The sequence below is a fragment of the Cynocephalus volans genome, chromosome 7 (genome assembly GCF_027409185.1).
Source record: "Cynocephalus volans isolate mCynVol1 chromosome 7, mCynVol1.pri, whole genome shotgun sequence".
Classification (NCBI taxonomy): domain Eukaryota; kingdom Metazoa; phylum Chordata; class Mammalia; order Dermoptera; family Cynocephalidae; genus Cynocephalus; species Cynocephalus volans.
Window position 1 is genome coordinate 122,611,607 of NC_084466.1, and position 16,746 is coordinate 122,628,352.

The following is a 16,746-nucleotide window of genomic DNA, read 5'->3' on the forward strand; positions in this document are numbered from 1 at the left end:
CAAATCTCCCAAACTCATTCTATGAAGCAAACATCATCCTGATACCAAAACCAGGTAAAGATATAACCAAAAAAGAAAACTACAGGCCGATATCCTTGATGAATATAGATGCAAAAATCCTCACTAAAATACTAGCAAACAGAATACAGCAACACATACGAAAAATTATTCATCACGATCAAGTGGGATTCATCCCAGGGATGCAAGGTTGGTTCAACATACGCAAATCAATAAATGTGATACACCATATTAATAAACTCAAACACAAGGACCATATGATCATCTCTATAGATGCTGAAAAAGCATTTGATAAAGTTCAGCACTCATTCATGACAAAGACCCTCTATAAGTTAGGTATAGAGGGAAAGTATCTCAACATAATTAAAGCCATATATGCCAAACCCACTGCGAATATCATCCTGAATGGGGAAAAGCTGAAAGCTTTTCCTTTAAGAACAGGAACTAGACAAGGATGCCCACTCTCACCACTCCTATTCAACATAGTGTTGGAAGTACTAGCCAGAGCAATCAGAGAAGAGAAGGAAATAAAGGGCATCCAGATCGGAAAAGATGAAGTCAAACTGTCCCTGTTTGCAGATGACATGATCCTATATATCGAAGAGCCTAAAACCTCTACAAAAAAACTGTTGGAATTGATAAATGATTTCAGCACTGTAGCAGGATACAAAATCAACACACAAAAATCAGTAGCATTTCTTTTCTCCAATAGTGAACATGCAGAAGGAGAAATCAAGAAAGCCTGCCCATTTACAATAGCCACCAAAAAAATAAAATACTTAGGAATTGAGTTAACCAAGGAGGTGAAAAATCTCTATAATGAGAACTACAAACCACTGCTGAGAGAAATTAGAGAGGATACAAGAAGATGGAAAGATATTCCATGCTCTTGGATTGGAAGAATCAACATAGTGAAAATGTCCATACTACCCAAAGTGATATACAAATTCAATGCAATCCCCATCAAAATTCCAAAGACATTTTTCTCAGAAACGGAAAAAACTATTCAGACATTTATATGGAACAATAAAAGACCACGCATAGCCAAAGCAATGCTGAGCAAAAAAAATAAAGCTGGAGGCATAACAATACCTGACTTTAAGCTATACTACAAAGCTATAATAACCAAAGCAGTATGGTACTGGCATAAAAACAGACACACTGACCAATAGAATAGAATAGAGAATCCAGAAATCAACCCACACACTTACTGCCATCTGATCTTTGACAAAGGCACCAAGCCTATTCACTGGGGAAGGGACTGCCTCTTCAGCAAATGGTGCTGGGATAACTGGATATCCATATGCAGGAGAATGAAACTAGATCCATACCTCTCACCGTATACTAAAATCAACTCAAAATGGATTAAGGATTTAAATATACACCCTGAAACAATAAAACTTCTTAAAGAAAACATAGGAGAAACACTTCAGGAAATAGGACTGGGCACAGACTTCATGAATACGACACCAAAAGGACGGGCAACCAAAGGAAAAATAAACAAATGGGATTATATCAAACTAAAAAGCTTCTGCACAGCAAAAGAAACAATTAAAAGAGTTAAAAGACAACCAACAGAGTGGGAGAAAATATTTGCAAAATATACATCCAACAAAGGATTAATATCCAGAATATATAAGGAACTCAAACAACTTTACAAGAAGAAAACAAGCAACCCAATTAAAAAATGGGCAAAAGAGCTAAGTAGGCATTTCTCTAAGGAAGATATACAAATGGCCAACAGACATATGAAAAAGTGCTCAACATCACTCAGCATTCGGGAAATGCAAATCAAAACCACATTGAGATACCATCTAACCCCAGTTAGGATGGCTAAAATCCAAAAGACTCTGAACGATAAATGCTGGCGAGGCTGCAGAGAAAAAGGAACTCTCAGACATTGTTGGTGGGACTGCAAAATGGTGCAGCCTCTATGGAAAAGGGTATGGGGGTTCCTCAAACAATTGCAGATAGATCTACCATACGACCCTGCTATCCCACTGTTGGGAATATACCCAGAGGAATGGAAATCATCAAGTCGAAGGTATACCTGTTCCCCAATGTTTATCGCAGCACTCTTTACAATAGCCAAGAGTTGGAACCAGCCCAAATGCCCATCATCAGATGAGTGGATACGGAAAATGTGGTACATCTACACAATGGAATACTACTCAGCTATAAAAACGAATGAAATACTGCCATTTGCAACAACATGGATGGACCTTGAGAGAATTATATTAAGTGAAACAAGTCAGGCACAGAAAGAGAAATACCACATGTTCTCACTTATTGGTGGGAGCTAAAAATTAATATATAAATTCACACACACACACACACACACAAAAAAAACCGGGGGGGGGGGGGGAGAAGATATAACAACCACAATTATTTGAAGTTGATACGACAAGCAAACAGAAAGGACATTGTTGGGGGGGAGGGGGGGAGGGAGAAGGGAGGGAGGTCTTGGTGATGGGGAGCAATAATCAGCTACAATGTATATCGACAAAATAAAATTAAAAAATAAACAAATAAATAAATAAATAAATAAAAAGTGCTATGTTGGGAGTATGTCCTATAGAACACTGGTGAGAAACAAATGGAGCAGATTTGTCCAAACATCCAGGAGAGCCATAGAGCAAAGGCCATATCTGAGCCGAAGGATAACTTTTCCAGGAAGTAAGGGCATTCCAAGTTCAGGAAAGAGCATAGGCCAAGGCACGGAAAGGCCAAAGTGTCAGCTCACTTGAATAACAGTGAGTAGAGTTCATTAGTTAGAGTAGAGGATTGGGGGTGGTGGGTGGGAAGAGATGAAGCAGCTCATCAACCCCCTGCCTACTGCCTGGAAAATACTGCACGTCTCTGGACTGGACCCCTTGTTCATTTTCCTCCTGGATGATAATATCTGGTCTACCAAACACTTATTATGTGCCCTAGGCACTGCAGGGGAATACTGACATGAACAAATCCTTGTTCTGAAGGAATTTACGTGCTAGTACTGGAAGGTCGTGAGGAATAAGTACATAGAGAACTCTAATCTAGGAACAATGTATTTAAGATCCTAAGAAGTATTTTTTAAAACACATTTTAGGCTGGCTGGTTAGCTCACTTGGTTAGGGCATGGTGCTAGTAATACCAAGTTCGAGGGTTCATATTCCCTTACCAGCCAGCCACCAAAAGAAAAACCCCAAGAAACACATTTTAAAAAGCTGGACTTTACAGACAGAAGATCACTCAAGTGAAGAAGGTATGGACAGAGAAATCAAGGAAGACTTTCTGAATGTAGTGGCACAGGGGCCAGACCTTAATGGGTATGATATAGATGAAAACACGGAGAGAACATTCCAAGAGAAGGAACTAGCCTAAGTTAAAATGCAGAGATGGCTCTGCAGATAGATGCTGCCCAAGTCCATGGATTCCTAAATATTCTTCTTGAATTTAGAACCAAACATATTTCTTTGACTATTTACTACATAGGGCTGAGAATCAAACATTTTGGTTATAGCTTGCTTTGTGTTTTCTATTACACTAGTAACTGTCTCTTTTGTGGGCTTGTTGCTTGGCAGGCAGGGAGGGGGTAACTGGGAATGGACAAGAAAACAAGCTGGCCAAGCAGAACCACCTCAGAGTTGAAAATTGGCAATCTGCTTCCCGTGTTCTTAGTAAAGTCCTGCAGTCTAGGGCTGTGACCTGGGGCATTTGGGCTTAAAATCTGCTCTGTTTACATAATCACACATTCCCTATATAAAGAGGCCCTTGTGAAGTCTGCCAATCTGTCAGTTCTAGTCACAGTCAGTTCTAACAAGCATCTGAACAAGGAAATAAGACCAGAGTGGGGGTGTGGGAGGGAAGTGGTCAAACTAGTTGGGCAATTTTATTATTACTGAGCATTACATTTTCATCAGGGTGAAAGACGGTAACATTATTTAACACCTAATAAGTACTGTATTGGTGCTTATGTGTACTGTCTCATGTAATCCTCTTAATTACCCAATGAGTAGTATTAACTCAGATGAGTAAACTGAGGCTCAGAGATTAAATTACTTGCTCAATGTTTTTTTCTTTCTTTTTCTTTATTTTTTATTTGTTTATTTATTTGCTCAATGTTATGTAGCTAGTAACCGCTGGTGCCCACATCTTAGTCCATAAACCTAGCTCTTGCCCTACTGCTTGTTGCTTGCCCTCACTTATATCAGACAACTGGCAAATTCTATGTTTTAACCCAATAGACACTTCACTACAGATAGAAGAAGCTTTAGTTCAGTCCCGCTCATATACTGCCCAAACTTTGACAGTCTACTTTCTTCTCCTCCCTGGACTTTAACAGTCTTCTCATCAGTTCTCAATGCTATGGCCAACGAGTGGTCTACAACCCTGAAGAGATAGGTGTAATAATGAAACAGTTTACACTGAGAGTGTGCTAAGCTTTCGAAGGCAAAAATAGATGCTGTTCCATCTGTCAAAACAGGACAAAACAAAACAAAAAGCCTACCATTGCTACCACGCAGTGCAGTTTGCATATTTTTACAAGAAAATCCTTCCTGGGAATGAGAATCGCATCATGTAAAATATTAAAATATAAGATTCATAATTCACCAAGGAGTGTGAGCACTATAAGCCAGGACCTGAACTTTTAAAAAAGGCAGGGCTGGCCAGTTGGTTAGAGCGTGGTGCTGATAACACCAAGGTCCACGGTTCAATCCCTCCACTGGCCAGCTGCCAAAAAAAAAGGCACAGTATTGCTCAAAAGATTACAAACTGCAAAAGGTTAAACACAGGCTAAAACTCCTTGGCTTTCCAACTTGATCAGTTTACATAACTCAGAAGGTGGAAAAACTTGGAATCTGGGCCTAAAACAACAATGATTTATTTCCACTCAAGTTATGCTACAAAGGGAAAAAATGTGAAGTTTGAAAATTTTCCTTTCAAAAGCCAGATTTAGACAAGCTGGAGGAAGGAAAAATAAATGCTACACTCCAGCCCACTGCAGCAACAAAATGAACTTTTAAAAAAATGTTAATAATATATTTTATTTAATCCAATATATTTAAAGTACAATTTCACCAACAATGAACTGTTTTTGCCCATTTAAAGTAGAGTTCCTCTTTCTTCTCGCTCAGAGAGTATCTCCTTAGCTGGTTGGCTCAAAGTCAATCTCAATCCCATGTGGCCCAGCTTATGCCAGATTCACAAACCATATTGATACTGTATAAACTTCCACAACTTCATGACCTTGGTTATAAGGACCAGTAGGCAAGCCAACCCGGCCAGTGCAGAGAAAATACATGATCACTAGCAAAAACAGCCACTCAGGAACACACACTTTTCTGAAAGTGGGTGGGAAGGGTCACTGTTGCATAAAGCTGCATGCCTGTTCCTATTCCTGTTCACCTGGCTGTGCACCTGGACCCTACGCCCCTGGGCTGCCAGAGGTAACACTAGCTGCTCAATTAAGCTGAGGACGACAGCGTCTTCCATTCCACTACCAGCATCACCAATTCTGAACACAGTTTCAGTCATGTGGCCAATCTTCTGTCCAACATCTGCAGCTGGCTGCTGTCCTTGCCTTTGCCCAAGAGGCCTCTGCTGACAGTGGTAGCACAGCTGTGCACATTGACCAGGAGATGCCAATTCCTCCTCCCACATCCTTTGTCCCACCACAGGAGGTAAAACTATTGCAGTATCAGGAGCAGCTGCTTAATACAGAACCAGGGATAGAAGGCTCAGGGTGGGTAGACATTTTTTGGTAGCTCTAGTGGCAGCAACTCTGGACATGGGACATCCTCCCAGGAGGCAATGAGGGAAGTCATGCTAAACATAACTATCATCAAGCTTATCACATCCAACTTCTCTTCTTAGCTGCCACATTCATAGCCCCATCCTCAAACAAGCAAAATTAAGCTGTTCTTTTTTTAAGCAGTCAAGGATTCTAGGGCCCTATCATTAGTATGAACTATGTCACACCTAGGTGTTAAAAGATGAACTGGGCCAGTCAGATTCCCTCTCTCTGGAATTCAACTAGAAATATTAGAACAATTTGAGCTGAGTCATGATAATGGTGGAACATTACAATGGAGAATTAGAAGCTCCCACTGTTCAAATCCCTGCAGCCTGCCACACCTTAGCACAGCCTCCACGACTCCTGGTTCTGTCATAGCTCCTGTTCTTGGGCTCCCCTTGTCACTCACAACCACACCCCTGATTTGAGGCAGCACAAGAGAATCTCCCATCCTTGCGGCCAAAGAACCCAACTTACAAAGCAGTTCACACAGGTACAGAAATGGTGTGGCATCACCCAGGAGGCAGAATCCCATAGTTAAGCTACGTCTAAAGGGCAGCTCAGATCTACAGCCCCTAAACCACCTCTTTGGAAATGCTCCAGCTATGTGAGTGTGACAAACAGAATACAAGGACTCAAGAAAAAGCCAAGGGCCATTTATGTTTTTCAAATAGCTGTGGCAATGTACCTTGGGTCATACAGCTTAAGTTGCTAATTTTCGTATAAAATCCAGCTCTGTAAAAAACAGCATAATTTGTCAGATTATATAGTTTAAACCTGTCTTCCTTTCCCACAAATGATACACACCAGTGAAACAAATAAAAATCACTTCCTTTATTATTCACCAGGTAAAATAGTATAAACTACTGGTCTGCCAGGTTCAAGTCTGTCGAATAAAGCTGTGTGCTCTTGTAAAAAGACACTTCACCTCGGGCCGAGCCCGTGGCGCACTTGGGAGAGTGCGGCGCTTGGGAGCGCAGCGACGCTCTCGCCGCGGGTTCGGATCCTATATAGGACTGGCCGGTGCACTCACTGGCTGAGTGCCGGTCACGAAAAAGACAAAAAAAAAAAAAAAGACACTTCACCTCTTTGAGTCTCATTTAAAATAAAGGCTGATCTAGAATGAGATGATCTTTAAGAAACTTTTCAGCTCTGAAATTGGGTGGGTTCTACTACTCTCTGAGCAACTAATGAACTCATCATTTACAAACATACAATTCATTCACTTAACAGATATCTGAAGGCCTGTAAGGTACTTAGCATAGAGCAGCGAACTGAACATAAAAAAACACCCTGCTCTTATAAGATTTATGTTCCAGTATGAAAAACACACAGAAAAACACATTTAATTTTTTCGGGTCATGATAAGCACTTTAAAGAAAAATAAAATGAGGGTAAAAAAGAAATAAAATGAGGGCAAGAGGAATCAAGAAAAAGAGGGTAGAGGGGCTGCTACTTCAGATAAGAAAGTCAGAAAAGATTTCTCTGTTAAGGTGACATGAGCAGAGACCTAAGGGAAGTGAGTGAGTGCTCCATTCAGAAATCTGGGGGAAGAGAGTTTCAGAGTAAAGGAAGTACTAAGGCCCTGAAAGTTCTCAGTTATCCTGTTCGAAGAATAGCAAAGAAGTCAGTGTGGCCAGAGTGGATAAGGAAGAGAATGATAGAAGGTGATGTTAGAAAACATCAAAGATTCAACAGATGAAACCTGAGAAGGAAAGATTGATTGATTGATTGATTGATTGATTGATTGATTGATTGATTTTATTTTTTTTTTTTTTAAAGATGACCGGTAAGGGGATCTTAACCCTTGACTTGGTGTTGTCAGCACCACGCTCTCCCAAGTGAGCTAACCGGCCATCCCTATATGGGATCCGATCCCGCAGCCTTGGTGTTATCAGCACCACACTCTCCCGAGTGAGCCACGGGCAGGCCCAAGAAGGAAAGATTTAAACACTTCAAGCACAAGATTCACACCAGTATGGGCCCTGGCTTCTTCTAAAAAAAAGATTGGAAGGAAACAGAAAAATGATGATGATTGATTTTACTGGGAAGGCAGGATTGTTCTTATTGCTTACAAAATAACACTTGTTCAATGAAAACCAGATTGCTTTGTTCTGATTCTACTACTTCATTACAATACTAAGGCCCAGAATTAGGATAACAACAGAAATTACTGGGATCGGGTATCTGACAAGAGGGCCATACTGATCTCTATTCCATTAAGGTCTTCTCAGTAACCCTGCAATATCTATTGGTGGTGACTTTTAGTTCTTAAACCTTCTTTCCTTTGTTTCTATAACTATGAACACACTTCCAGTCCTTCACTCACCCAAATCTCCACTGCCAATGTCTTCTTCCTCCTACTTATTAACAAAATTTACTTATCTGTTTTTCATTTTCTTCTCCATTCTCTCTATAAAGATGACTCTCAAGAGAAGCATACCTCCAGCCCCAATCTCTGCTCCCAAACTCCTTGACCATAATTTCCAACTGCCCGTTAGGAATTTCTTCTCAGATCAGATGTGAGGATATACCAAGCTCTACATCAAATCATCACATCAAGCTGGTTTTCCCTCTATTGATTCTCTGACTTTCTTTTTTTATTTTAATTTATCAATGTACAATGTAGTTGGTTTTTGTGTCCCTTTACCAATTTCTCCTTTTCCCCCCATGACTCTCCTACTTTCAACAGTGCCATGATTCTAGCATTCAGTAGAAGGGATTTTAGTGCAACCCTGTTATCAAATCTACCAGCAACATGGTCTCTCCATCACTAAGAACCACTGGTCCCTTGTTCCCCCCATTCTAGAAATATCTCACTGCTAGTATCCTAGGTCTTTGTGGTCCTTATTACTTCTTATGAGTTTGATTATGGAAATCTCCTAAGCAATTTTTCTGACCCTGGCAAAAAAAAAAACCAAACAGAAAAATCCAGCCTTTCCTTTGCTAAAAAAAAAAAAAAAAAAAAAAGCCTTCAATGATATCTGGGCACTATGCAAAGTATTCTACATGCAATTTCTTATTTAATCATTCTAATAAACCACAAGTACACACTATTATTATCCCTATTTTGTAGATTTAAAAAATAGAGGTTTAGGAAGATTAATAACCAGCCCAAGGATACAGAGATGGCAAGTAGTAGAACAGGAATCCAACCCAGGCAGCTTACTCTAGTCTGTACTCTTGACCACTGGTTACTCAAAGCAAGTTTTAGCCTGAGCAGTGAGGCTTCCACATAAACCAGGCTTAATTAAAGTCTGCTTTGAACATGCCTACTTCTAGACTATCCTTATTCCTGAATGAGAACAGTATCATGCAATATTTAAGAACCGTGGCTCTGAGGTCAACCTGTTTAGGCTCAAATCCCAGTCCTATCATTTGACACATGATCGTAGACAAACAACCTTCTTCTAACCCTATTTCTTCCTCTATAAAATGGGAACAATGGCTGGCCAGTTAGCTCAGTTGGTTAGAGTGCAATGTTACAGCACCAAGGTCAAGGTTTGGATCCCCATACCAGCCAGCTGCCAAAAAAAGAAAAGAATAAAAACAAATAAATAAAATGGAAATAATAGAATCGGGAAGATTAAATGAGATTAAGCATAGAAAATCACAACCCACTGCCTGGCTCACAAGCCCTCACTAACTGTTACCCATCCTAATTAGTATAATTCTACCTCCCTGCATTTTCTGCCTATTCTTTTCCTACCTAACTTTTAAGATCAAGATTTAACACAGCTCATAGTAACCTGTTCCTCCTCTGGATGCCAAGAATATTTTTTGTTCACTTGCCATTGACCATAAGTTGATCCGTATTTTATTTTATTTATATATTTTTTTGACCGGTAAGGGGATTGCAACTCTCGGCATGGTGTTGTCTGCACCACGCTCAGCCAGTGAGTGCACCTGCCATCCCTATATAGGATCTGAACCCTCGGCCTCGGCGCTGGCACTCTCCCGAGTGAGCCACGGGACCAGCCCTTGATCTGTATTTTAATAAAAATAATATCACTCATATTATTCACTCCAATATTTACCATATGGAGGGACTATTTTAAGCACTCCACATGAATTTATGCATTTTAATCCTCATCACAACCTTATGAAGTAGGTACTGTTTTTATCTCTCTTTTGCAGGTGATAAAACTAAGGCACAGAAAGGTTAAACGACCTACCTAAGGCCATAAAACTAATAAGTGGGGGAGCCCAGCAAGTCTGGCTGGCTCCAGAATCCATGCTCTTTGCCATTACTTAATGTTTCACATTTGTATTTTCATTTCTCCTCTGGGAAACTGCCCCCTTCTCAAAAACAAAATGGTGTCTTCTCTAGATCTTCCACAAGGCCAAACATAGGCTCATCCACAGACTTATGCACAGCAAATATTTGATAGATTGATATTCCCCAATGCTATATGATCATCTGCACCAGGACCTACACCCTCTGTTTGCATTTATTCTGTTTTCTCACCATTCCTTTTCAATAATTATCTTCAAACTACCTGTACCCAAGCTATTATAAATATAATGACATTGATTAGTATTCTGTATGAATCACAGTACTGTGAGGGTTTAGTTCATACCCTAACATCAGTGAGAACTTCTCTTTCCAGGACTCATAATTTCAAGTCCACTGTTGCAGAACTAAAATCCATGTGAATGTAAGCTGTTCAGTTAGCTCAGTTTGTTGGAGCATGGTGCTTATAACACCAAGGTCCAGGGTTCAATCCTGTACCAGCCAGCTGCCAAAACAAACGAAAAAAAAAACCCCAAAACATGTGAGTGCAATCTCAAGAAACTTTTCCTCAATATTTTGACTAGAGGTGGATTTCTTCTCATCATGAAGAATTAAATAAAGAAAACACAAAGCAAGACTTCGCTTCAATTTTATCAATAATTATTTTAAAGTATTTTAAACTGATATTTCTACTTGACTCCATTCTCTCTTCACCCCAAAGACAAACACCCCACAAGTGCCTTCTTGTCCATTCTCTCTGGGGGACTAAGTCAATTTATGGGAAAAAGGGGAAAAAATCCTACTTCACCAAGGCCCTTTCTTTTGCATCACTTTCTGCTACCTCACAACATTCTAGCCACACTTCCTTCATTTCTTGTAAAGCACTAAAGCCCTTTTCATACTCAGTCCTTCCCATATGATATTTCTCTGCTTGGAACTTGCTTCCCTACACTTTCTAGCTAACCCCTCAATTTTTGGATCTGCTTAAATGCCATTTTCTCAGAGAAGCTTTCTCTATACTCCCAATCTAAACTGATGCCCCCCTTTTAGAGTCTCTACTGCATGCTTTATTTTTCCTTCAGGGAACTTAATCACAGTTTGTAATCATGTTTACTTTTGTGACTATTTGATTAGTTTATTATCTCCCCCACAGGGCTATAAGTTTGAGAGGTCTGGGACCAAATCATGAAGATAAACCTGACTTCCATTCCTTCCTATGTTTTTCATGTTCTCAGTGGTGCTCTAGAGAGCACCAAGCATTTACTTGCTTTGGGATCCAAAGTCAAAGTGATACAGAGGGCTGTGCATATCCCCAGATGACTGATTAAATGTCTCAGTGGCCTTTGTGCTGGAGAGAGCCCCAGTCTGCATCACCTCCCCCTCTGCAGGCCCAATAACTTTTAAGGGGACAGCTGATGTCCCTGGCCACTGTTTCTCTATGTGAATTTTAAGCTCTCCACAGTCTACTGAAAATGGTCATGGTTTTACAAACCCTACTTCAAATCTGCACAGGTAAAGCTGCTGGGTAAATGGATGATTCTGTGGCATACACTTTCTGAAAGAAAGGCTGATGGGCTCAGTAGGGAATGGTTCATGTTTTCCTCTCTACTTATACATAAGCCTGACATGCACAGCTAAATAAACTGTTAATAGCCAACCTGAGGTGACTTAAGGAAAAGTACAAACAGCAAGAGAGAACATTATTAAGAAGGCACCAAACAGTTAGAGATGAACAACTTAGATGTTCCCAACATTATATGCAATGGGCACAGATTCTCAAAGTTACTTCAATCTTGGAATAACACCAAATATCTTTAGGCTCTCTCAAAATAGGTCAACCTTCAGACTTCAGCTGAAAGCAAAACACAACAGGAGCCAGTAGTCTAATAATTGTTTCTCCTTCCTGACCTCAATCACCAGAAAGGCAATCTGCTCTCTGAGGAAGCAAGCCTGAGGATCAGAATCAGATCAGATTCTCTTCTTGTCCGGGCTCTCACTGGTCCATCTCAACAATTTACCTCAGCTATAAAATGAGGGCACCAACACTAATGTTCTATAGTTCTATATTATCATGCTGTTATACAGTAATGGTACCAAAACCCATGGAGGCTGTAGAGATGCTAAAATCTTTACTGCTCCTACCAACCCTAACACTCTCTCCAATTCTCAGTAACCAATTAAGCAGTATGTTGTAAATGTGACATATATATAGAGAAGGCAGACAAGAAGAATGGTGATCCAGAAACTACTAAATATAAGATATGACTGAGAAAAGTGAAAACAATTAGCTTGGAAAGAGAAACTGATAGTCCTTTAATTACCAAGAGATAGACTGTCACAACGATAACTTATTCTGTTTTACTTCATAGTACTCCATTGACTAAATGGGTAAAAACTGCAGAGAAGCATCTGACACAACAGAAAAAATAAATTTAATAACTAACTACATCTGCAAATTTATAGAGTTTCTCTGAAATAAACTGCCTCCCTTTTCACTAGATGTCTCAGAAGCTAAGTGAGCAATTCCCCAGGTTATTTTAGAGAAAGAGCCAACAAACTTTTTCTGTAAAGGGATTCATGGGCCACATATAATTCCTTAAAAATGTAAAAACAATCCTTAGCTCACATGCCATACAAAAACAGGTAGTTTGCTGACCCTTGTTCTAGAGGAGCACTGTCTAACAGAAATATGAGTAAGACAGGTAATTAAAATTTTTCTAGTATCTATATTTAAAAAGGTAAAAAGAAACAAGTGAAGCTAAATTTAATATTTTATTTAATCCAATATATCTAAAAAGTCATTTTAACATGTGAACAAAATTCTTGAGATCTTCCACATTTTTAAAAAACTAAGTCTTTGAAATGTAGTGTTTATTTTATACTTACACCACATCTCAATTTGAACTAGTCACATTTCAAGTGCTCATTAGCTACATGTGGCTACTGTCTATCATATTGGACCAAGCACTTCCAGAAAAACCTGTGCATTCCATTGAGAGATAGAGAAGATCTTCCAACCAATATTTAATTATAATGATTCAAATCAATGAGGAAAAAATGGAGTAGTCTATAAACGGTACATGGGACAATTAGCAAGCTACCTGGAGAAAATTAAGCTGGATTCTTTCTTGTGCCTTACTCCAATATAAACTCCAGACTGAAACAACATGTCAATATAAAAAGTAAAATAATAAAAGCATTAAAAAAAACCACAGTTATCATTTTCCTATTGTCCTGCAGTGGGAAAAACCTTTTAAAACATGTCACAAAAATTCAGAAACCATAAAGAAAATGACTGGTAAATTTATTCACATAAAAATTTATAATGTTAGTACTACAAAAAAACATTAAACAGGGCTGAAAAGTAAATGACACATGGGGGGAAATATTTGAAACATAGGTCAAAGTGTTTTAAGAAACCTTAATATAAAAAGTAGCCTTTATAAAAAGACACATACCCCAAAATAAAAATGAACAAAGTATACAGTTAGCAAGATTAAAAAAATCAAATAAAAAAGAGAGAGAATCAAATGGACAGTAAAGAGAAAAAGAAATGCAAAAAAAATTTTTTTTCAAAGGTGTTGTTTTAACCATTAGATTAGCAAAGACTGAAAAACAGCCATTTCCCCAAACCCTCAACAAAACTGAGTTGTGCAAATTGGGTACTATCGGTGGGAACATAATTATGTATGAACCTTCTTAGGGGCAGCTTGGCATTCTGTATAAACATGTAATCTCACTTCTAGAAATACACTCTTAGAGGTATTACAAAAGGGCAAAAAGATGAAGGATATTCACAGAAGCATGATTTATGAGAGAAAACAACTAGAAGCAACTTAAAAATAGCATCAATAGACTCAATTAAATAAACTAACTTCATTAAGGATAATGTAGGTTTGTTACAGAAAGATGTTAACATTGTCAGGGAGGAAATGCAGATTATAAAACAGCATGTACAGTGTGATCCATTTGTGACCCAAATGTACATAAAATGTGAAGTTTTATATAAATGTACATATTCATAAAGAGATACCAGAAGGATATTTAGCAAAATGTATATAGTGATTATCTCTAGTAGAAGCATGACCATGTATATGCTTATCTTCATTTTCATTTTTTATAATGATTTGACACCTTTTATCCCAGAATCACTTTTTTATAATCTTCTCAGCATGATGATATTTTTGGTAATTATCACTCTTAGAAACATCTTCTATACACGTCATTTTACAGAGTGTATTACATGCACCACAGTGTGGTAAACACATTGACTAAAAAATGAACAAACAAACAAAAAACCCCACTACCCTGATGCACTGAATAATTAGCATCATTAGAAACATCTTTTATACATGTATCTTTACATGCAACACAGAACTGTAGACACATTCTTTTACTAAAATAATCAGCATAATAATTTTTATCTTTTTTTTTTCTTTTCTTTTTTTTTTTTTTTTACAAAAAGATGACCGGTAAGGGGATCTTAACCCTTGACTTGGTGTTGTCAGCACCACGCTCTCCCAAGTGAGCCATGGGCTGGCCCTAATTTTTATCTTTTCTGATTAATGTAAGCAATTTTTTACTATAAAAATTTTCTGGAGAGAATTAACAGAATGATGCTAAAAGCAACAAACAGTCCTCTATTTAGTAACTTACTTTCACAGGTTATAAAGAGAGTGAGAAGTACAAGTGACAAAGAAACCTAATAAACCAGACATAAAAGGAAGCCACCTGTGTTCCCCAGCTTAAAACGAAAAGTTCCCTAGATTCTACAGAAATGACAAACTGTGAACAAAGTAATATATTTTCATGTCCTCATAGATTATCAAAAGAGCCTCTCAAATAAGGGAAGCTAGATCATGTGAAGAGTCTTTTGCTAGTTTGCCCTCCACTCCCAACCCAAGCGAGCTAAGTCACTTGAGGTATGGATGTGGATAAAAGTAATTTCATACAATGTCATGCTTCAGCCATTAGGTTTTCCAATTTTGGGGTTCTATAAGATCTATGAATCCACAGGGCTATGAAATAAAAAACAAATTTGACCCTAAATAATGTTTTCCTTTACCACTGCTGACATTCCTCAAAACCCGAGATCTTTTCTCTCAAAATAATGAAAAGTTAGCAGAAAGCTCACCCACAACAGCCTTGCAGGACCTCACTGTCAACAAAACAGGTGTCATGAATTACCAGTGTGTTCCAGGGCAAGAGTCTCCAAGTGGAAACATAACACACAAAAGGATGATCAATGTTAAAATGTTTTCCTAATTGGGAAAAAAAAGTCAACAGCTATATTAAGAGTTATAAGGCTGCCTTTTATTGAACTGTCATGCTACTTCTCCAACAGACAAGCAATGCAAATATTTTAAGGGCGTTACCTTTAGGAGGAAAATATGACTTGCTTTCAGCTTTGTGAGGCCAGTCTACCACGAGGGGTCCAAACCTGCGAAAGCTGGCAGTGATCTCATCTACAAAACAAAGAAGGAATCTTAGCAAAAGAGAAAAAAATATTGCAATCAGAATACAATAAAACAAGTCTTTTTATTAAAAAAATGTTTCGAGAGCTATTTTCTAAAGCATTTTTACAGAAGTCAAACCTACTAAGTGAAATACCATTGCTGGGTGTACATTTGGTTATTCACTTTTAACCATGCAAAGTGTGTTTCTAACTATAATTCATTTCCTTTTACTGCCAATAAACTTGACATAAAAAATTTGGGAAAAAAATCTGATATTAGCTAAGGTGATCTCTATTTCAAGTAAAAAGGAAATTCTAGAAATAGAAATGTTTTCTGTTTTCAGAAAAAAGGTAAAGGTACAGAAAATATTTAAAATATAGTTTTATTTGTATGGAATCTCTAAGACTTTTAGAAATAGATATGATTATTTGATGAGGAGTAGGGGCAATAAGTAGGTAATTCTATTCAGTGTTGAGAAAATGTTAAAAGCCAATGGTCTTGTTCTCTCATACCTATATACCACATACCTTATAAAGAAAATGTATCAAAAATAATAGCTCAATAAACTTATCTTCTTCTGACTTTTGATTCAAAGCAGAACATAGCCTGGTTCCCACTCAGGTTTAGGTTGCCACTCTCTCAGCCAAAAAAAATTTGTCTTAAAGAAAATCTAATCAATAGATGAGATTGACAAAACACAAGAACAGTTTGGAGGAAAATGAGTCTCCAACTATATACAACTTTAATGTAGTAAGTCTAAAAAAACTATTTTTAGAGTTCTTCTCTCATCATGAAAAAAAAGATCATGATAAATTAGAGAAGTGTCATAACTAGAATAACGCTGGCAAAACAAGTCTGTTTTAATAATATTTTTATAGCAGATCCAAAGCCTATTGGAATTAGAGTTGATGTTTTTTCCCTTAAGTAAACTTTGTCATAATTTCATTTCGTTCATCTGCTCAACAAATATTTATTCACAACCTACTATGTGTTAAAATGAATACTTCCACTGGCTTTAGGCATCAGCGCTCACTTTTGGACTGGTAGTATGTCCAAAATATTATTAAAGAAAAATTCTAACTCATCTTCATTCTTTTAAAGAGGGGGATTATACTTTTCGTTAACAGGTATTTATATTTAAACATGAGATGGTATGGTGTGATGAACATGAGCAAAAGCTCTGGAATCAGACTGACTTTGAGTTCTAACTGAGCCAATTAGCTATATAAGTCTGGACGAATTATTTCTCTCTGATCCTGTTT

At 38.0% G+C, this 16,746-nt stretch overlaps 1 protein-coding gene across 6 annotated transcripts in view; it reads right to left on the reverse strand.

Moving 5' to 3' along the window:
* CPEB3 (cytoplasmic polyadenylation element binding protein 3) overlaps positions 1 to 16,746 on the reverse strand; it is a 184,833-nt gene that overhangs the window by 61,665 nt on the left and 106,422 nt on the right. For all 6 annotated transcript variants that reach the window (XM_063102419.1, XM_063102424.1, XM_063102422.1 and 3 more), the window contains exon 6: positions 15,404 to 15,493. In XM_063102419.1, the coding sequence (XP_062958489.1) occupies positions 15,404 to 15,493 (90 nt within the window). The remainder of the gene's footprint in view (positions 1 to 15,403; positions 15,494 to 16,746) is intronic.